A 22,658-nucleotide genomic window follows, 5' to 3' on the forward strand; every position below is an offset into this window, starting at 1 on the left:
TAACTCCATCATTTTTTAAGATAAAGACATGAAACTTGGCACAATGGTAGCTCTTAGGAAGGGCTTTAGTCATACCAAATTTGAAACAGATCCGTTCATCCATTGACTTTTTAGGAATTTTTTTAATAATTGAGGTTTTAAAATTATTATTTTTAATATCGTCATTTTTAAAGATAAAGAGATGAAACTTTGTACCATGATAGGATTTAGGTAGCGCTTTAGCCACACCAAATTTGAAACAGATCCGTTCATCCATTGATTTTTTAGGAATTTTTTTAAAAATGAGGTTTTTTAAAAAAATTAAACTGTCATTTTTAAAGATAAAAAGCTGAAAGTTGGCACCATGATAGCTTTTAGGTAGAGCTTTAGCCATACCAAATTTGAAATAGATCTGGGGCCAGTAGCAAACCCTGTTAACAACAACAGCAGCTTGCAATGAGTGAAGATACAGTCAGAAAAGATGTTTGAGGGAAGGGGAGAATGTAACACACAGAGTATAGCAAAAGCTTCAAAGTACAGCAAAACCTACAAAAGTAGGAGTGAGTGAAGTTAATTTCAGATACATTGACTCTCTCGCTTGTTCTTTATTTCAGTGATTTTAACATTAAGATTTTATGTAGAACAGATTTGTCTTCAATGTGTGCTGTAAAATCAGACATGTGACCAAGGCTATGTTTGGGTGGGTACGCCCCCTTGGTGCTGGACACGCCCCCTTGAGGGCGACCATGTTGTCCTCCTTTTTGGTTTCCAAAATATGGTCACCCTATTAAAATGATCAAGGGGCTGAGGCAACTCCTCTAGGAAGAAAGGTTACAACATCTGGGGCTGTTTAGCTTAATAGTGCACAAAACTATGCATGTTGTGGAGTAAGTGGATAGGGAGACATTTTTCTCCCTCTCAAAATACTAGAACCTATGGTTATCCCATGAAGCTGATCAGTGGGAGGTTCAGGGCAGATAAAAAGAAGTACTTCTGCACACATCACATAGTTTAAATATGCATTCACTTCCACAAGATGTAATGATGGCCACCAATTGGATGGCTTTAAAAGGGGATTGGACCAATTTGATGGCTATCAGTGGCTACTAGTCCTGATGGCTGTGTGCTAGCCCCACTATCAGAAGCAGTATGCCTATCTACACCAGTTGCTGGGGAACATGGGTGGGTGGTGCTGTTGCTCTCATGTCCTGCAGGCAGCTGGCTGGGCACAGTGTGAGCAGAATGCTGGATTAGATAGACCTTGGTCTGATCCCATGGCTCAGCAGAGTTCCACTTGCACTGGGGGCAGGGTGGAAATATTTGCTAATTACTCCTTCCCTGTGCCACCCACTGAGCCTCCTGAAAAGATGCTATGAAGGATTTGAGAACCATCTGGGCAGACTGAGAAGTGATGCTAGGTGCTGCAGGCAAAAGGGGAAAATCACTACCCCACTCCGTTACAGCATTTGTGGAGTGGTAAGTGTGGCTCCAACTCAGAGAAATATGCAAGCAGAACTATCAAGAGCAAAACCAAAACCTGAAGAATATTTTTTTTTTCAGGCATATACTGATGTTCCCATATGTGTATTGCAAAGCACAAAAATGTTTCATTCAGGTCTAAACTCTTGTGTACTCACCATGTCAAGACATAGAACATTTTCTATTTTCTATTAGTCTGGAACATTAAATTTAAAGAGGTTATTAAACTTGATGTGCAGAGGGTAAATTGTCACAAAACCTACTGATCCCTGTAGCTTACAATGCATAATTCCATTATCTTTGATGTATTGTATTTATCTTCCATACCTAAACTATGGAACATTAATTAGAAACACTTTCCCATTCTCTTAGAAAACAAAAGTTCCAGCTAAGTTAATAATTGTCAAATACAGAAATCCAAAGTAATTTAAGGCACAATCTTACGCATGTTTAGACAGAAATAAGTCCTACTACTCCCAGCATCTGCCAGCCAACCAGCTGATTGGATTCTGGGAGTGGTAGGACTTATTTCTGTCAACACATGCATGAGATTGTGCCCTGAAGTCTTAAAAAACGTAGTACCAATGTTTCTATGAAAGAAGCATATTGTTTATCTCTTTGCTTCTTGCGGAAGACATTTATTTATTTATTTATTTTATTGCATTTCTATACCGCCCAATAGCTGAAGCTCTCTGGGCGGTTCACAAAACGAAGACAATTCAAAACAAAACAACAGTATAAAACCTTAATATAAAATACAATATAAAATCACAGCGAAGATAAAAACAGCAGCAATGCAAAAATACAAATTTAAAATACAAATTTAAAACAGCAAGTTTAAAAATTATTTATTTATTTTATTTGGCTCCATCACAAAGAATGATCAGCCAGGATCCTAGAGAATTCTTCTTTATGGCTGGGTTTTCTTCCTGTTTACTTCTGCTTGTTTCTTCCCAGAAGCCGGATCCACTAAGCAAGCTAGGAATGGTTTGGTTTAGTGTGTTGTCCAAATCTGGGATTCTGGCTTGGTACCCCTCTTGGTACCCTAGAGTTTGCTCCTTGTTTACAAATCCTAGCTTGTTTGGAAGCAATAACCCAGGATCACCCAGTTCAGACTCTTTAAACCAGGAGTGTGCAACTCTTTAAACCAGGGGGTCTTCATGTCCCCTGATACCCCCCCCAACCCTTCCACTGTCAAATTCAAAAACAGGGCATATGGGGAGAGCACATTTAGTTTTCAACCAAAATCACACTCCTGGAAGCCTCCCAGGAGTGTTATTTTGCTTCCAGGAAAACTCGATTTCTGTGTTTCATGCCTTTAATACCATTCTCTGTATTTGATTAATATTTGTAGTAGATACTAAGAATCCTTCTCTTTAAGCTCTTGATAAACCAGGAAATTAGCAGTCTAATTTATTTCTATAACAATAAGGGCATTCCAACCAGCAACAGGCTTCCCGGCATTTTGGAGTGGTCAATGAGAATATCATTGCTTTTATATTATCAAAGAAATACCAAGCAATTATTTCAGCTGGATGATCAATGCTCCATTTTATTTTATTATGGAATTATAAATATACAGCATCAGGGAGCCTTTTTTTTAACAGAGTTAAAATATTAATGTAAAAGAGCCCTTAATTCTTCACAGTATCATTAAACAAATGTGATTATTATCAACATTTAATTCTCCTCTAATCCTAACAATTTCTAAGGATCCATTTATTAAATAACACAGAAAGTTACATAACTGGGAGTTACATAGGATATGATCTATGTGACATAACATTAGAATATAAATAATATGAATACTCTCTCTCTGTGTGTGTGTGTGTGTGTGTTTAAATATTTTAAAGTCTCTAATCACTGCAATCCTATTTACATTTACCTCGGAGTAAGCTCAGTAGAATTCCAGTGGACTTACATCTAAGTAGACTTTCCTGTGATTGTGCTGCAAGCCTTGACACAGAGACTGTGAGGAGAAAAGATTAAAAAAAGCATTTTCATGCAAGGTATAGTCTCGTTCCACCTTTTGCCTTTTTCAATTTATTTCTTATCATCATGCCAAAAATCAGGGAAAGCTTTTTAGGCACAAAGCCACCGATAAATTTATGAGAATACACTTGAATCTGTATGATACCATGTTAGCCACTTCTCTTTCGACAATTTTTAAGAGCATTTCAGTTTTACTGTTCTACTGTGTCAGTATAAAATCTAGGACTGCACTGAATATTCTGTAACTTCGATGTTTCCTTTGTAAGTAATGCATTCAATGCAGCCAAACAGAATATACTCATCTCACCAAAAGTTTACAATATTTTGTTACTGTCTGGTGTCCGTGGCTACAGCTGGTACTGCAGGATTTTTTGTAAGGATTAGAACTACATAATGCATCTAGTAGAACACATGAAAGCAACATTCTAAATTTTCATTATCACCATCATCATCAACAACACCATCACCATGATCATCGTTATTATTGTATTGACTGTGGTGACCCACATTATTTTGTCTAAGCACATCCTTGATATCATCATATTAAATGTGGTGTCATGATCGTCAGCAAAATCATATGGAGTTCAATGGGATTTCGTGTTTATAGGATTAACATTGTCCTAGACAGTATTATTTTTTAAATATATAGATTGCTGTCAAACTCCATGGCTGCTGGCCTGCGGTGTCCCACAAGGTTTAATCTTTGTCCCCTGTGTACTTTAGTATTTACATGAAACTGCTGAGAGAAGCAAGGACATAAGAAAAGCCATGCTGAATCAGACCAAATGGCTATTTAGTCTATAAGGTGAAAGGCCTGCACTGGTTCATACAGAGTTCAGTCAGCTGCCTTTGGGGGTCCTACAAGCAGGACTTAGGTGCAATAGCAACCAAGCTTTGGAGTCAAGTGCCACCAATATGCTGATGGTACTTGGCTCTATTGCTCTTTGTCACTTAGCCTTGATACTTGAGTGTTGCCTAGGTTTGATAATGGACTGGATGAGAGTGAACAACCAGAGGTTAAACCCAGTCAAGATGGAGATATTGGTCCATAGGAAGCCCGATGTGGAAATAGGGATTCAAGCTGTTCTGGAAGGGTTTGCACTCCTCCTGAAGGATCATATCCATAGCTGCCCCTGGTGAGACAAGCCAGAGGGAGGGTGGTCAACATGGCCAGTGTGATGGAAAGAGTCGCATGCACTGGAGGAGGTTATTCCCCTTCCAAATATAGTGTGGAAGCTTTTTCTAACAGTTTGAGGAATGAGCTACTTCCTTTCAGAGCCCAAGTCAGCATTGTTGAGCCTGGTGCTTTCATTACACGTGGTGTCCAAAAAATAGAAGAGGACTTCAACACTTTGTGGAATTGGGTGCCTTCTGACATCAGAGAGATCTATGGGCAGCAATATTTTGATGACTTTCAGAAATCACTACAACTCCTCTGGAAGACAAGCAGCAAGACTCTCCACCTGGTCACTGACAGCATAGAACATGCCCTGACATCCTGCTACCCTCGCACTGAATACTCCACAGGCTGAGATGCAAAGCTCTTCTGCATTCCTGTCTCATACTTGTCAACCACAGTGGCAGACCATGGCCTTAGCTAGACCTAAGGTTTATCCCGGGATCGTCCTGGGGTCATCCCTGTTCATGTAAATGACACACAGGATATCCCGGGAGCAGGCAGGGACGACCCCGGGATAAACCTTAGGTCTAGCTAAGGCCTATGTGTTGACCTCCTCTGGAATCAAGCAAGCAGAGGCAGTGTAGATTATTTTGCTATACTTTATGGTTTAAATTGTGAACTGCTCAGAGAGCCTTGGCTATTGGGCAGTATAAAAATGAAATAAATAAATAAATTAGTAGGCAGCACCATGAACTATGCAGCACTGGCAACAACCATTCTATCTGTTGCTGGTATGTTTTGCATAGACTGCTGATAAAGATAATATAAGCTGAGACAGGACATCCACTCATGGTGTAGTATTTCAAGGGTTATAAATCAAGGATCCAATACACAGGATCCCATTGTAACTCACAGGCCTATGTGCATAGTCCCGACATGAGGAAGGAGCTGCTTGGATACACACTGTCAAATGCCTGTGGACATTGTTGTTTGCTTTCCTCTCAAAAGAGAATGTGAAGCTTCATCATAACCAGGACTCTGGATTGCAGCCCAGGTATCCACATTAAGCACATATGCAATCCTTTTAGTTATGTGATGCCTTTCTTAGTCAAAGCTCTATTTTCCTTTGCAAGTGTGTTAATTTTTTTCTTAGATTCCATGACCCTAATCTGAAGGTTTATTGCACAGATAATGCCAAAGGTTATACTCAAATGTCTGCTTTGTATGTGTATCTCTAGGCTTGATTCAGTGTTGTAGTTAATGGGCAAAGCACTTTTGTGTCATCTGAGGATCTGCTTTTGAAGGGCTCTGTAGAAAACTAAATAGAAAACTAGCCAACATTCTGGCCTTCTCTACTCTCCCTCTCTCCAAATTATCAAATTTGCCTTGATCTGAAATTTCTGAAACTATATTGAATTGGGTTAGATTGCCTTTTGTCTCTTTAAAAATATATTTGCTGGATCAGGGCTGGTTCATACAAATAGTTTCTTGGTCATGGAAGTGAGCACTTACCACCATCTCCAAGTATATATTCATTTAACAAATGAAATTGTCTTCTTGGTTTGATTTGAGCTTGTTAATAAACTGCTTTGAACAAAAAACTGTTTGCACAATTGATAGGTTTAAATCTCCTTCCCTGATTTATGAAGAGGAAGGCAAGCACACAAGCCAAGTCTCATGCCATCTCATTCATGTAACAACAAACCATGGTTTGTTAGTATGCCTGGAACCAGCCATTTTATGGCTGTTCCATGGCTTTTATTTATTTATTTGTTTGTTTGTTTAAAGCTTTTATTCCACGCTGTTCAGCTGGAAAGACTCCTAGAGCAGGTTACAAATTAATAAAAACAAGTCAGTCCCCTTCCTCAGGCTTACAGACTAAAACTAGTCTCCCTTATCTGAAAATATAGCTATATTCAAACAGCATTTTTCCAAAAGTTTTGAGATAGTTTTTGATGTCCACAATTAACTTTTAAGGGTGTTCATTTTTAGAATATGTTATTGTAGGTTGATTATATTTATATATGCTGATCTTGAATTGTAAGCTGCCAAAATGTTAGAGTTTTGACTTAATGCATAAATATTACCTCTTTTTTTTAGTCTTTTTGCTGAAATTGCAAACATAGTAGTGAAAATTGAGTCACAAAGTGCTTGTTAACTCCAGTATGAAATACCTTGCGAGTGACAGCTTTAATCTTGATAAAATAAAATTTAAAAAGTCTCGAGGACTGCTTCAGTGCATATCTTCATTACCTTGATACCATCAAATTTATTAAATAACAAGGAGCAGTATCTGAAGAGAAATATGCTTGTATATATTTAACCCAAATAGACACTTCTTTTCTACATAATTAAGCAAGTATATGTTGTTTATGTTTATTTAGTTATTTAAGCTACATCCTGCCTTCCACCAAACATGGTGCTCAAGGCAGTTAATTGGTTCACTTTTCGCTCTTTCTGCTGCACAAAACAGTTTATCCAATTGCATTGGGAATAGCTGGGTTTAGAGTTATTAACACATTGTGCATCATTTATCATACCTGAGAGTTGGGGCCTTACTAGACCAGGGGTTAGCGTGGTGTGAGGCCCGTGCTCGCCCCTGTGTGTCCAAATGACGCACAGGGGATCCCGGCCTCAGCCAGGGCTCGAGCAGCCCTGGAACCGTGCTAACCAGAACTGCCTGTAGCACGGTTCTTCCTGCGGTCCCGGCCTCAGGTCAGGCTGAGGCTGGGACCACACACATGTGGACCAGTCTGCTGCTTTTCCTGGCTACCGCACTTACACGTGAGTAGCCCGGAAAAGCAGTGGATGGCCTGCAGCACTCCCGCCGCAGTATAGAAACCTAGAGAACTGATATCAGAAACTGGCATGGTGAGGCAACTTCTGGAGAGAAATCCCACCACTAATGACACTGGGCTTAATCATCATCATCATCATCATCATCATCATCATCTTTAGGCCATGGTGCTCTGAAGAGAAGCGCTAGGAACCAGGGCTGCAGCCTTGATCTTAATTTTCAGAGAATGCATTTGAGCTTTGACATAAAGCCCAGAGGCATTCTGGAGAAATTAAGATGGCAGTGGCTGTAGCTTATTTTCCCAGCGGTTCTTTCTTCAGTGCCAGTCTTTCCATTGCCACCCATCCACTGATGTCTGCCATGGCAGTGCCACGCACCGTACCACCCCCTTGTAATCTCAGTGGTGCCATCTCTGGGATCCAGCACAGACATAAAGTGTGCAGTAACCAGAACAGGTTCTTGTACAGCTGGGAGCAATAACACAAGTTGTAGGACTTCCAAGGATCTAGAATGGAAAAACTATGTAATATCCTCTTTGCATGCAGAAAGTGCTTTTGCTATGTTCTCCCAGTTTGAGTCGTCCTCCCACATCCTACGTAGTAGCTAGGAGCTCCTCAAAAACAGCAACAAGCAATGCAACATTTGTTCCGTGGAGGAAAAGTGTATTTTGGGCTTATGAGATTGTTGGAAGGAAGGAAAGTAGCAAGATAATCAATACATATTGTTTAGGATGTGGTGCGTGCAACCTTGCTTTCTGTGGTGGTTCATTTGATTTTAGACACATGTCTAAAGTAAATCATATAAGTATGAAAACATGAACAGTAGAAACTGTGTTTCAGGCAATGTATGTGAAAAAATTGCTGATATCTGAAAATATCTGAAAATATTTGCTGATATTATCCTTCTTTCCTAATTTAGATTTATATTTTTGAAAATAACATCTACTACCAGCCTGATGTAAAGAGTAGCTCTTTGCGACTGACATCCTCTGGAAAAGAAGGAATTGTATTTAATGGAATTGCAGACTGGCTATATGAAGGTAAGTTCCACAGATAATAAATTTCTTATGAATACAGAGGGCCTAACCCTGTTCCTATTATCAAGGAAAAATCTATTCATTCTAGGATAATGCTGTTGATTGTTCTTTTTTTCCTTCTGTTTTCTTGCAAAATTGCCTATACTTACAACAAAGCCATGGCTATACACATGGAAGAAGCACAGTTTTTGTTAGCAATCATTTAAAGTGTTAACATCCTGTGTATTTTCTTGCTTCAACTTGAAACAATTGTATGGGAATGGGGAAAGAACACAAAGAACAAATCTTCCCACCTTTTTTTTCTTTTTTAGTAATTAGCCCTGAAAATTATTCTATTTGCTTTTCACAAGCATATAAGCAGTGGTACAGTTAGGTAATTTGAGATTCTGGACTTAAGGGTAATTGCCATAACCCTCCTCTTTGGATGGAAATGTGTATTATGTCACTTACTTCAAAATGTGATAGGATAGCTCTCCTGGGTTTGGGGGCTCCCAAATGACCTTGGAATTCCAAATAGGAATTACTGCAAATGGTCTTCTGAACCTTGCTAACTGCCAGTGGATTGGGATCTTTGGTTCTGTATTGCATATAGCAATTGCTAATTTCGTGGGTTTTAAGAACATTTTTTCCCCAGAGGAGCTGCTGCATTCTCACATTACTCATTGGTGGTCACCCGATGGAGAGAGGCTGGCATTTCTCATGATAAATGACTCATTAGTACCAAACATGGTTATTCCTCGTTTTACTGGATTTCTGTATCCCAGAGGAAAGCAGTATCCATATCCAAAGGTAAGGAAACTTTACATACAATCTTCACTTATATGTGGTTTATAATTTTCCCAATGTGCATTCTTATACATGTCTACTTAAAAGAACGTATCATTATTTTCAGTGGAACTGACTCCCAGCTAAAGGCATATAGGATTGCATCCCAAAGTACTTAAAGAAGAAAAAGAAACCATTTTACTGGCATGTATTTTTAAAATAGAAATTAATATTCAGTTTTCCTCAGAAAGGAACAAAGAGTTTTGCTCATTGTTTGATGAAAAATGCTTAGTTAGAATAAAACAATATGACTTGATATATCATATAGTTCACATATGTCATATAGTTTCATATAATGCACAAGGCTTGTGGGCCCTTTTGAGTGGAAAAGAAAAATATACATAAAATGGTGGCACAATACAGCCAAACATTTGACCTATTCATTTCAGTGGAAAAGTTGAGTGTATACTCACTTTTTTTCCCCATGGATGTCAATTCAACTTAAAAAAATGATTAACTTTTCCATAGTTAACTGAAATACCTTCTGTCTGCATGTGCTTAATTAAGGTTTTAGACAGCTCTGCAGAAATAACAATGTTACAGTGAGTTAAACATTTTTAGGTCTCATTTATTTAAATGGAAGAAAGTTAGGCAAGTGATTTCTCCTGCTGAAATCAATTAGTAATGAGTCAACTCTCTCCATCTCAGAATTGGGCTGCAAGCCAAATTATTTTCCTAAAATAATTCCCTGAAAATAAATTATTTCCCTGGATAAAAGCAGTAAAAGGCTTTTTAAAAAATGGGCAAAAAATAAAATGCAGAAATGAAGGTTAACCCAGTTGCAAATTCTGGCCTTCTTGTACTTCCAATGAGAGTATCACATGGCCAGATACTGCCTCTCAAATCGTACCGTAAGCTCACAATCCCTCATCATTTTCCAGTTTACTGCAAACCCATTTCCCTTTCCGCCTATTTACTTACATTCAATAGGAAAATTACATTTCCCATTGTCTTTGGGACCCAGGATGCTGACCTTAAAGAGTTTCAGGATGTAGGGAAGGAGGGAGTTCTTGAACAGTGCTTCCTTTGTGAGCTAGGTAACGAGATAGGAAGGGAACAGTTCATAGGAAAGGGGAGGAAAGGAATAGAGGCTTCTAGGGGATGCAGAGATGACACCCAGAAACTTCAGCTGAGATTCAGTCTGAGACAGAAGAAAAAAATGGAGGGACAAATGATGCAGAGCACAGGTAGTACGGCAATTTCATATTGGACGTAAACTCATATTAGAAGCTAGGTAGATCCTGGAGATGGATGCAATCCAATGTTCCTCATGCAGATGTCCGCTGGCACAATGGGGCTTCCCAGTGGGACTTCCCAGTTATCTCCTCCCCATGTACTCCAAGTCTGCTCTGGAGGGTCTTCCCTCTCCAAGAAGATTTTGAGAGGTTCAAGGAAGGAGGGAAATCTACTCTGCTGATGGATGTTAGTCTGTCAATGGGCAGACACAATTGGGTTATACCTGATTATATTTACATGATTTCTGATTGGCTAGAATCATTCAGTGAAGAATTAAAAAAACCACAAAGCAGCAGCATATCAGGCCTGCAAATGGATGAAAAATCCTACAGGAAGTTTTTGAAGGTTCATTTTTCACACTTTGAAAGCCTACTTTCACTTTGAAAATGTTTTTAGCACTAGTTTTTTCTTCCAAACTTCAAAAAATAATAAGAAGAGAGAAAACATATCTGTCTATGAAACAATTGTTTTAAATAACTTAAGGCACAATCCTATTCATGCATAGGCATAAAAAGGGCCTATATCTTGCAGCATGCTCCAGCCAGCCATGTAACCTGGGGCATGTTGGGAGTTACAGTCTTAATACACTCCACCTGGTCTGCAGGAATATTTGGTATACCATGTATAGTAATGCATATTTTTAAAACACAGGGTGTAGGGTTGGACCAGTGAATTTTCTGTCTAGACTTGCAGTTGGTGAGAAATTTGTTGGGTTTGTATTTTAATGTGAATTTATAAAGTATGTTCTTCTCAAACTTAAACCCAAATGTAAGTTTACCATCAAAATAATAGATTTCCAAAGTGTGTAGTTTGTCACCAAAAATACACAAAAACAATATGCAAACAGGTGCACAAAAATATGTACAATTCACAAAATGCATATATTGGGGATGAGGGCAGACATTCACCAAGAATACTTATTCTAAGCAAACTTGCTTTAAAAATGTGTACACTGGCAGAAGGGCACACAAAAAGTGCCAATTTTAAAATGCATCCAAAATTCGTATTTTTAAAATAAAAAATGATCAAAAAAATCTGTACAAATTTTAATGTGGACAAAAAATATAATCAAAATCCAACATGGAAACAAGGCATACACTTAAAATGAAAAAAATAGTGAAACGAAGCTTGACAGATTTTCCCATCCCTTAGTCAAGATAAATGAAGCCAACTAATGTATGTTGTGAATAATTATTTTATAGTTGCATGGATCCATGTTTGATGTAGTTTGATGCACATACTGCTATGGTTGTTCTGTGTCTTTACAGCTAAATATGATACCTTTTTATCTATTAATTTTAAAGGCAGGTGAAATGAATCCAACAGTAAAGCTATACGTAGTCAATCTATATGGACCAACACATACATTGGAACTCATGCCACCAGATGGCTTTAAATCAAGGTAAGCAAATTAGATATTTAACCAGGATGGTCAAAAAGCAAATGACCATTGAAATCTTAGCATGCTTTTAAATGATTGTGAAGAGAGGAAAATGGGTGCCCTTAGCAACAGTGTAGTATGAATAAAAGGTTGCTCAGACAGAACATCAGCCTGGCAAGATAGGCTACCCTTTCATCCAATTCAGCCTGAGCCAGAGGACTCTCAGACATTACAGGATGCCCTAAACGTTTATGAAACAAGATCCCAAACCAGCACCCTCTATTTCAAATCCCCAGGACTGAAACCTTTAAACAGTAGCAATAACCAAGAGGAAAGCTCAGGACTTAGTTCCAAGCTTAATTGGAATGAAGCCCACACATTCAATTCTGAGAGGTGTATGTTCATTTATAGAAAGAAAAAAGAGGATAATATAAGTGTCAAATAGAATTTAAAAAACAAGTTTGGAAACAATACTTACAAGGCAAAATAACATAACTAGCTAAAACCTGCCTATACATACCAAAGCACAGTTCTTCAATAGGACAGACCAAACCAGAGACAATTGCAACCCAAGACAAAAGCCAGCTGTAGCCCCTCTGATTATATACTCCAGCCACTGGCAAATCTAAGATGGCCTCATTAGCCAGTCACAGGCTGGCTGGGACAATCTTCCCAGGCCTCTGAGGGGGCGGGGTGAGAGTCACTCAGCTGACATCACTCAGGCCAATTATCCCGGGTTCTGTTTTAACTTTGATGCCAAAGACAGTATGAGATAACACACAGGCTGAGTTCGGACGACACGCTAATCAACTGGGTGGTGGTAGTAATAGGAACAGAATGGGAAACAACTGTTGTGTGTCATCCGAACTGAGCCACAGAGAAAGCTTAACAAATATGACCAGGCTGAACCTGACAGGATGCCGAGACACAGAAGGAAAATGGATGGGTGGATGAAATTTCACCAAATTTCTCCAGGAGAAAGACAGATTTCAACCCCAAAACAGACAATTTCTTTAAATTGCTCCTTGGATTTATATTCTTGTATTCTAATAAACTGTATATAAAAATCCCAATCCTAGAACAGGGATAGTTTAAGTTTCTTTTAAGCAGAAAAGTCCTTCATGGACATTGATATATTCCAGGACTGCAACAAGTCCAGGTCCAGCCCATCTTTTTTTGCCCAGAGCCTTGAAAACCTGCTAATCAACTCCACAGCACCTCCATTTTAATTCCCCCACAACTGAAATGTGGAAGAATTAAAATGGTGATGCCAGTCCAACCACAGGGATTCAACTGCCCTATTGGTGTTGCCATTGGCAGGCTAACCTCGCCTGGAAAAGCATGCTACATCACTGACTGCACTTACCCATGGCCTTCTCGATCTTGGAGCCTAACTCAACTCCTTTGTATTGAATACCACTTCAAATAAGTCAAATGTAGCCCCCCTCATACCTTTATATGACAGACACTGTCACATTGGTTATCCAGAAGAAAAGAATGCTGCATATCTAAGTGGACAGCAATCTCATTTTTTCATCTGTGGTTTGTGCAATCTTACTAAAAATTGCATGCATTTTATGTATTCTCTTTGAGTGCAGATGGGTTTAAAAAAAAATCCATTCTGCTGTCACATCACAGAAGCCTGAAGAAGCATGTGCATTCCTGGAAAAATCAATTTTAATTTTAATTTTACCTATGAAAGCATAATGCCCTAGTTAAAGAAAATTGGAGCTCCACAGCAGTATAAATCAAAAATATATTGAAACAGTATTATTATTATTTTTAAAAAAAATGCATTTGGTTGTCTCCCCACTCTCTCACATAGACACCAGAGAAACAGAGAGGGAGTAAGGGAGATGGATTGTGTCTCCTTATTACAGACACATTGAAAGAAGTCCATAAACTGCAACAGTGTACATTGATATTACTGATGTGCTATGTGCTGCTGGGGCTTGGGTGACCCAGTGTCAGCTCTATAAAACAAAAGAGGAGGACAATGAAACATGGTGGCAGCATTCTGCTTAGCAAAGATATCTGGCAGAAAACTAGCAGAGTGTAGTAACTTAGTTTTGTCAGGTATTGCATGGCGCTTTCCTATGATAAAAGACTCACTAAGTGGATTTGACCAAGACGCTTCCTTCCAGCCTCAGTTCTCTGTTACTAAGCCGATAATGCTTTACCTCAAAACATAATTATGAAGATGACTTAAATCACTTTAAGCATTATGGGTTGTATCCAATTGCAAGTGTATGAGTGGAAATAAAGAGATGAGGCATGTAAGTATGGTATAAAATTGGGCCACATTTATTCAAATTAGATCTGCAAAGGACTAACTGGGCAGGCAGCTAAACACAGCCAGCAACTAGCTGGGCTATTATTGGGTAAAAACATTCCAATCCTATCGAGTGGCATCTGCCGATTGCCACTGACAGGACTGCCTCTTTGGGGGAGGGGTGCCCTTCCCAGGCTGTAAAACACCAGGTGGGTGAGCTGAGTTGGCCTCACAAGTAACCCTTATCCCCCCACTGGGGCTGTAAAATCCTCAGCAGGAGGCCCTCAGAGATTACCTGTCAACGTCACAGTGCCACAGAATGCACACTGAAGTCCCTGAATTCCCTCATCGTGCCCGCCCCCCTGCCTAATTAACTTGTTACCAAATTGATCTAACCATTAAATCAACCAAAAGATTAACCTAAGACACTCCTGCCCCACTTACAGTGTGAAGTAGTCAAAAAGACTCCTACTCAGCTAATTAAATAAGAGTCAAAAATTCCTACTCAGCCCCCAAAAGTCCACGCTGTATCCAGGGAGGGAGCTGCAATCCACGGGCAGTTACAGTGTTGAAGACTCCTCCCGCAGCCTGTGGCACCACTTTGCCACAACCAATGGGGGCAAGGAAAATGTCCCGATCTTCCACACAGCTAGGCAAGCCAGATGCGGGGTATGGCAGTAGTCTCATTTTACAAGGGCAAAACTTCTATTTCTTGCCCAAGGGCCAAACCTAGTACTTTGATTCAGTTTGTGCAAGCCTTTGCAAAAGCACCTTCTCAATTAATCTTGAATGTGTCAAAATTGTTGTTGTTGTTTATCATCAGCATTATGCTTGCTTGCGGAACTGCTAGCAGAACACACAACCACAGGTGGAAAAACAACTCCTCCTGTACATTTTTTACGGAGTTTAATACATTTTCAGCGTTATGCTGGATACACTGCAAAATAAATAAATTATAATGTGGATGCTTAAGACCAAAACTGTTCTAATAGAACCATAAGCCATTCCTGAAGACTAATTTAGATTATGAAATGTATCTGTGCTTGCAGGGTAACACAGCTCCCTTTTCTTTGTTCAGCTTAGTGTCTCTGTTGACTTTATTAAGCACTTATCATAGTAGTCAGTAGGGTAAATTCTTATAGCCTCTTCTGTAGAACTCCAGAATTCTACAGAAAGGTTGTTCATATATTAAGTCATAATAATAAATGCATTGGAAAGCATCTTACAGCACTGTCATATGCATATTTACTCAGAAGTAAGCCCCATTGAATTCAGTAGTGCTTTCTGTCAGGTAAGTATATATAGAATTGCAGCCTAAATGTCATCAGCTAGAATCAATGGGATCGAATTTGCAACTCTTAAAACACTGACTCCGGTGTAGTACCTTTTAAGATGGCCAGTTTTGGAGGCTTGTGATTTTAAATGCTGCTGATTGGAATTGTGAAGGTAAATGCATTCTGTCCACAGTCATGATCAGTGTACTGAACTATGTATGGCAAGCTTCCTAGCCTTGACAGATTGCAGTACGTGTCTAAACAATAACTTCATCATGACAGTCTTACAGGGCTTGTAGAAGGATAGAATTGTTTGTGTCATTGATAAAATGTGCATGTAGGATTCCCTTATTTAGCTAAAACATTTGCAGACAAACAATCTGTCTGGTAGTACACTGCATTTATATTTTATTGTATGTGGCCATGGAAATAGCTGGCTGCATTGTTTACTACTCTTATTGCACAGAATATTTGCAGAATGTCCTTGACATTTTATATTCTTCTTGGCAAGTTTGTAGCATTGAAAGCACTTCTATTTACACATTTGTTCCAAAGTTTATTTTCCTTAGCTTGATAAAACATAAAGCAAAATAAGTTGTCATGTTAATTTTGAATGTGTCAAAATTGTTGTTGTTGTTTATCATCAGCATCAACAATAATAATAAGTTACTAGTGAATTATTATTATTACTATTATTATTATTATTTGTTGTTGTTGTTGTTATTAGTGAATTATGCAACTGCTGTTTTTTCTTGCTTTTTTTTTAAAAAAACTATCTGTATCTCAGAGAATATTATATAATGATGGTGAAGTGGGTCAGCAATACCAAGACTGTAGTGCGCTGGTTAAGCAGACCGCAGGACCTATCCATCCTTACAGTGTGTGAGACGACAACTGGTGCCTGTAGTATGGTATGCAAATTCTTGTGAAATAATTTTTTCACAATTATTGTTTTTATGCACATAAAACAAGCCTTGGAGCTTTATCTGGGGGCAGTAGGGAGTTCATTTCCATTAGTTAAAATTCACCTTGTATTAAAGACACCTTGTGGTAGAGAAAATTATATACATTTGAATGCACCCATACCATGTTTTTGTTAGTTTAAAAGGTTGAGCTTCATGATCATACAGGAAAAGAAGCTGGGTTTCTGTTGAACAAGTATGAGTTCCATGAAGAATTCTCTACTCTATAAACAAGCGAAAGCAGCATTAAGAACTGGTCATGCTTCCACAGATAGATCTGGATTCTGCCAATGATAGCAACTGCTGCAGAGTATTCTTTATGTTTCTGTAGGTGTGATTTATGTCTAAGCAAAATGTGTAAGTTCAATTATTACAATAAGCTGGCAATCAGAAATTAATGCAGGAGATCTAGAACTCCAGTCTTGTAAACAAAACAATCATTTTATGCTGCAATCCAATAGTCCCTTCCAGCCTGCACAGAAACTTCAGTCGCACTTGAACTCCCTCATGACAGTTCAGGAACATGTCATGGGCAGTTGCAGGGATGCTTGGGGCAGAATCCAAGGAGGTGCTTATGCCCCTGCCAATTCCTTTCTGGACCACTAGGGATATCAGAGAAATACAGAACAGAATAAAATGAGTTCAGACTTTTATGAATACGACTCACGGATTCCTAAGCAGACTGGCTTTTCCCAAGTTGGACAGATTTCACAGACTTGCAGGACTGGATTTTTTATTATTATTTATTACATTTAAATCCTGCCTTTTTTCCTCCAAGGAACCCAAGGCGGAATAAATAATCCTCCTCTTCTCCATGTTATCCTCACAACAACCACCCTGTGTCGTAGGTTGGGCTGAGAGTCTGTGACTGGCCCAAAGTCACCCAGTGGGTTTCTATGACCGAGTAGGGACTAGAACCCAGATCTCCTGACTCCCAGTCCAACACCTTAGCCACTACACCACACTAGAAAATTTTACCAAAAAAAATATTCAGGTAAAAATATGTAAAATAAATTTTATAAAACCACTAGCCAAAAATATGCATTTCTCCCATAGTCTAAAGTATGAAAATGCACATTCTGGGGAAGAGCATGAAAGAGCTTTGGAAGTGTTGGAGACTCCAAGGTTACAGCATTCTGACTTTTCTGGTACAATTTTTTGGAAATGTTATTCAAGTACAGGCATGGGCAGAACAATCGTAAGGTTCCTGGGAGGTTATTCCAGAAGTTATAGGATACTGTAGCTTTCTCTGCTCCTGAGGTCATAGTCACAGCTATGATCCGAGGAGGGGAAAATCCAAGATCAGATTTACCTCCATCCCTCAAAGCCACATAAAATTCTGCAGTGGGTCCTCTTCCAAGATTGTTATTGTGACCTTGAAGGGATTTGGGGAGGGATGAGAGATGCGGATCCAGACAATTCATGAGTCACTCCATCACCATCCCTGCCAGCTGAGAGATAAGCGAGCTAGATAGGCAAAGAGGCCTGGCTACCAGAAATCTATGAAAACCAGGAATGCAAGGATGTAAAAGCCTCCACCATTCCACCCACCCTGCCTGCCTCTTACCAGCAATGCATTGGATGGCTCCAAGCTCTTACTCACTTTTTCCCTGTGGCAATTTCAGTGATCTAAACATTTTATAATGCATAATTAACATTCAGGGTGCAGTCCTATGTGTTGCACCCACGATAAGCATAAGTCCCCAGTCTTGGAGGGTTACAATCATCCAATGCAGGGTAGCAGCAGGAGCAGAGGCCCATCTAAAATATCCTGTGACCTCTCAGACACTTTCTAGGGGGCATCAGATTGCTCCCTAAGAAAATATTTAATTGTGATAGCCCAATATAATTCATAAAATTGTACATTATTTTGTAAATGATGCACTGCATCACAAAGGCACAGTAAATAGAAGTGCATTGTTCATTATTTCGTTGCTTCTGGTACACCAACATTAAAATTCTAACTATTGAAAAAGGAGGTTCATATAAAAACATTGCATCAAACAAATAACATAGAGTTGAAAGGCCTCCTGTGTAAGATAGCATTAAAGAAATTAAAGCTTTCCAATAGCTAGATCATAGTATAGTATACAATATGTACCTGCCCAGACCCTAAGGTCATCCTCAGGGGTCCTTCTCCGTGAGCCCCTGCCAAAGGAAGTGAGGCAGGTGGCTACCAGGAGGAGGGCCTTCTCTGCTGTGGCACCCCAGCTGTGGAATGAGCTCCCTAAGGAGGTTCGCTTGGCACCTACATTGTATGCTTTTAGACGCCAGGTGAAGACCTTTTTATTCTCCCAGCATTTTAACAGTCCATAAATAAATTTTAACTTGGTGTTTTAAATTTGTAATTTTGCACTGCTGCTGTTTTTATCTGGTTGAGCTTTTATATTGTATTTTATATTATGGTTTTATACTGTTGTTTTATAGTTTGAATGTTTTTAATTTTTGTGAACCGCCCAGAGAGCTCCGGCTATTGGGTGGTATAGAAATGTAATAAATAAATAAATAAATAAATATGATAACTAATTTGGAATGTCCATCACTGGGATATCCAGTTTTTTTGGGGGGGGGGAGTTTCAATGGATTTCTGCAACTTGTATGACCTGCTTTGCATCTGAAAGCCAAACTGCGGACTGTTTCCTAAACTCCAGGAACCCTTCTGGGCTTTTGGATTGGGGGGGGGGGGGCTTCTGCAGTTGCTCAGAAATCTGCACAAATTATGGTTGAATGTGAGCAAATTATACAAATTTGATAGGAATTTGCATAATATGTGTGAATTTGTCAGTAATTTGCACAAATTGCAAAAACTTCCCCACAAAAAAAGGCAACTTTCCCAGAAAATCTCTGATCCGGCCCAACTTGCTGAAGATTGAGCCAGGTGTTGCAGCAGGATCCGAAACAAAGTCCGATAGGTGAAGCCTAGGAAAACCCATTGAACTGCAACTTTAAAGGGATTTCTCCAACATCCGTATAACTAATCAATAACTATCAAGTGTCATATGCTTTGTGAAGATGCAACCTGTTGTTATACCTGTTTATGGGTATTGAAATAATAACAAAATAAAATTCTATGATTCTCAATTAGCATAACATCTGTATTACATAATTCTAATTATTTTCTTTTTTAGAAATATGAATTTACCTCTGAAGTGTGGCTTTCTAAACAGGTACAGAATTATTAATTGTTTGGAATACAAAATAAACATCTTTAATTGTTGAATATTAATACAATGTCAAAAAAACGCTCATATTTAAAACTAAATGATGTTTAATAAATTAGACTCAATAAAAATTAAGTGTCAATTTAAGAGAAGCCCCCCCCCCAAAAAAAAAGGTCTTGGGAAAAATTCATTGGCTTCACACGACACAACAACCTACCATGGATACCATTCAGCACTTCCCTGAGTCTCAAGCAAGTCCAGAAAGAGGAGATACTGCCTCCGCACCCCACCCCTGCTTTTTGCTGCTTATTTTCAGAGCAGTTACTGAAGACTTGGAGAAGTATTGAGCCTGACAAGTTTCAGTTCAACACTTAAAAGCAAAGTGAGAGATACAGCCCCCACTCCTCCCCCCTGCTTTTTGTCCATGTCCTTCTCTCACTTTGGCACTCTGTTTGACAGCTGAAAAAAACAAGGAAATTGACAAGTCAAGGTCATAAAGTGTGTTCTTGTGCACTTATAAGGAAGAGGAAAAACATTATTAAAAAAAATATACGACCCCATATGTGTACTCCCGAAGAAGTGGGGTGGGGGGAAGCCAGAGAACAAAAAGGGGTAGTGATCAAAGTAGAAGCATAAGGAAACAAGATATTTATTTATTTATTTATTTATTACATTTCTATAGCATCCAATAGCCGGAGATATGTGCCAAGGATATGTGCCAGAGTCAGCATATCTGGCACATATCCTTGGGGTATGTGAGAGGGGAAGTAGGGGAGAAGAAGTCATGGCAAGGCAATCATCTGTCAAGCATGCTGTGGGTTCTGCAAACACAAACTATCATGGCTTATTTGCATTGTGGCTTAGAACGACATGTGAACCCCCACCCCACCCCCATTGTGAGGGTACATCAAGTAGATATTTGTAGTACAGGTGTATAGAGTCAAAGTCAGATTCACTGAGCTACATGATGCTAAATGGTTTTAATGAATCAGGCAAGAATAACATGTATATAGTTATGCTATGTAAGATCTCTATTTAACAGCTTCTATTTAAAAGTGTTAGCCTAAAGAAGACTCATTAAACTTGCTATAAGAACAAAAAAAACTATTTAAAGATGTAGAGCACAGGCAGGTTTCTATCTAGAAAGATAGACTGTTGTTCTTGAAAAACTAAATGGGTTAGTCTTTAAGGGTAAAATCCAACATAAGGCCTATTTAGAGCCATTGAAATGAAAGGGACTTAAGTTAGTCATTAATTTCAATGGGTCTACACTAAGTAGGACTTCTATTGCACTTTACCCTAAGTTACCATAAGATTCTCTATAATTTTGTTTTTGTTTGTTTCTCTTTATTTGGACTAAGTGCTAGTCCCCAAAATCTAGTGCTTAGATCCTAATAACAGTAATGATTAGAGGCAAAGTGTACACATTATTTTTATAAAGCATCTATAGCAGTATCCCCTAGCAACATAGGAAAAGTTCCACAAAATCTCAGTGGAAATTCAACTAATATTACCACCATTTTGTATTGAAGGCATATTTCCAAATCCATTGAAAGATTAAAATATTAAGTGTCATCTGATTTGAACTGATGTCATCAGTTAAATCCTAAGCATGTTTATTTGGTAAGTCCCATGGAATTCAGTGGGATTTACTGTCTTGTAAATCTGTTTAGGATTGCTACTGTTTGGGAAAAGCTCTTTGGAGAAATCTTGGCAATTTATTGCTAGGAAAATGAGTGGTCTCTTGGATTATTTGTCTGTTTTCCTACTTTGACCATTTTTATTATAACATATTGTTTCTCTTCAATACTTTGTGTATTCCTATGCTTTACACATAGCAATGAAGGCTTATATGAAGTAGTGCTTAAGAAAAATGTGAGAATTCTGATTCTATGTTGTTTTTATAGAACGAGGAACCAGTTTTTTCTAAAGATGGCAATAAATTCTTTATGACAGTTCCTGTTAAACAAGGTGGTCGTGGTGAATTCCACCATATTGCCATGTTTAAGGTTCAGGTGAGTTTCTTTTATTTATATTCATATTCTATTCCATGGTGTAACTAGGGCTTGACCTTGAGGCCAAAGTCCAGAGACCTGTAGCCCAGGGGACCCTCAAATGCCCACCCAGAGAGTGGCAGTTAATGGAGGCAATAGCTAATAGGCATGTATACGGTTACAGATGTTCATATTATTATTTTTACTGTTAAATATAGTCTCCGTTTCTACAACAAAATGTTGCTTATTCCCAAGAAATTCCCATGTTTAGCAGCAGGCAAGCAGAAGCGAACTTCATTGTATGTCTGTATTCATGGTGGTGCTATGACTTAAGTGAGCTTAAAATGTGGAGCTGCACATGCTCAGAGTATTTTGTAAAAAACCCAAACAAACAGGCAACAACATTTTGGGTTTGTTTGGGTTTTTTGCTTTAACTCATCAGGAATGTAGAAGCGGTAGTAAAGCATGGGATGGCAGGTGGCGGGGGAGAGGAGAAAAATGAATTGTCACAACTGAAGTAATAGACATGGATAACCAAGTGGGGAAGTCCCCATAAGACCATTATGTCCAGGTCTAAAATCACATAGTTTCCCCCCCCCCTCAATTCTTTTAGTGAGTGCTCCTTCTTTTCGTTTCGTTTTAGTGTTCAGTATACTTCAAATACCACTCAAACACCTTCCTCTCTTTTTGTTCATGTTGTTACATTTGTATAGTAATTAACTGAAGTTTTAGCATACTTTGCAAAAATCTGAAACAGTCTGGCTAATAACTCAAAATATAATTTAAAATATTTTGAATCCTATTAACATTTTTCCTGACATCCCATTCTGCAGAAATTTTAATGTTATCAGTTTTTGTGCTGAAATTTTAAAAGCAAATTATCATCATTTTAACATTTTGATTTTTTAAATACGCTATCCAAATTGGATTTTAAAACGAAATTGCTGTCATGCTTAGACCAACATTTACCTTTCTTACAATAGAAGACAGGGCCTACCCCAGAAGAATTCTGCTAAGGAACACAGATTACATCTGTGATGGCATTATCCTTTTCAAAAGCAAGTGATAATAATTCCCTTTCCATGAGGACATTTCAAAGCTGCTTCCCCATTCACCTTTGCAACAGTAACGACAAATAAGTCTGCACTAG

At 38.6% G+C, this 22,658-nt stretch overlaps 1 protein-coding gene across 5 annotated transcripts in view; it reads left to right on the forward strand.

Moving 5' to 3' along the window:
• Window positions 1-22,658, forward strand: part of DPP10 (dipeptidyl peptidase like 10) — a 657,697-nt gene that overhangs the window by 595,422 nt on the left and 39,617 nt on the right. For all 5 annotated transcript variants that reach the window (XM_063116617.1, XM_063116616.1, XM_063116619.1 and 2 more), the window contains exons 8-13: window positions 8,286-8,406; window positions 9,038-9,192; window positions 11,769-11,866; window positions 16,179-16,302; window positions 19,482-19,520; window positions 21,422-21,529. In XM_063116617.1, the coding sequence (XP_062972687.1) occupies window positions 8,286-8,406; window positions 9,038-9,192; window positions 11,769-11,866; window positions 16,179-16,302; window positions 19,482-19,520; window positions 21,422-21,529 (645 nt within the window). The remainder of the gene's footprint in view (window positions 1-8,285; window positions 8,407-9,037; window positions 9,193-11,768; window positions 11,867-16,178; window positions 16,303-19,481; window positions 19,521-21,421; window positions 21,530-22,658) is intronic.

Source organism: Elgaria multicarinata, chromosome 2 (assembly GCF_023053635.1).
Source record: "Elgaria multicarinata webbii isolate HBS135686 ecotype San Diego chromosome 2, rElgMul1.1.pri, whole genome shotgun sequence".
In the NCBI taxonomy this organism is placed as follows: Eukaryota; Metazoa; Chordata; class Lepidosauria; order Squamata; family Anguidae; genus Elgaria; species Elgaria multicarinata.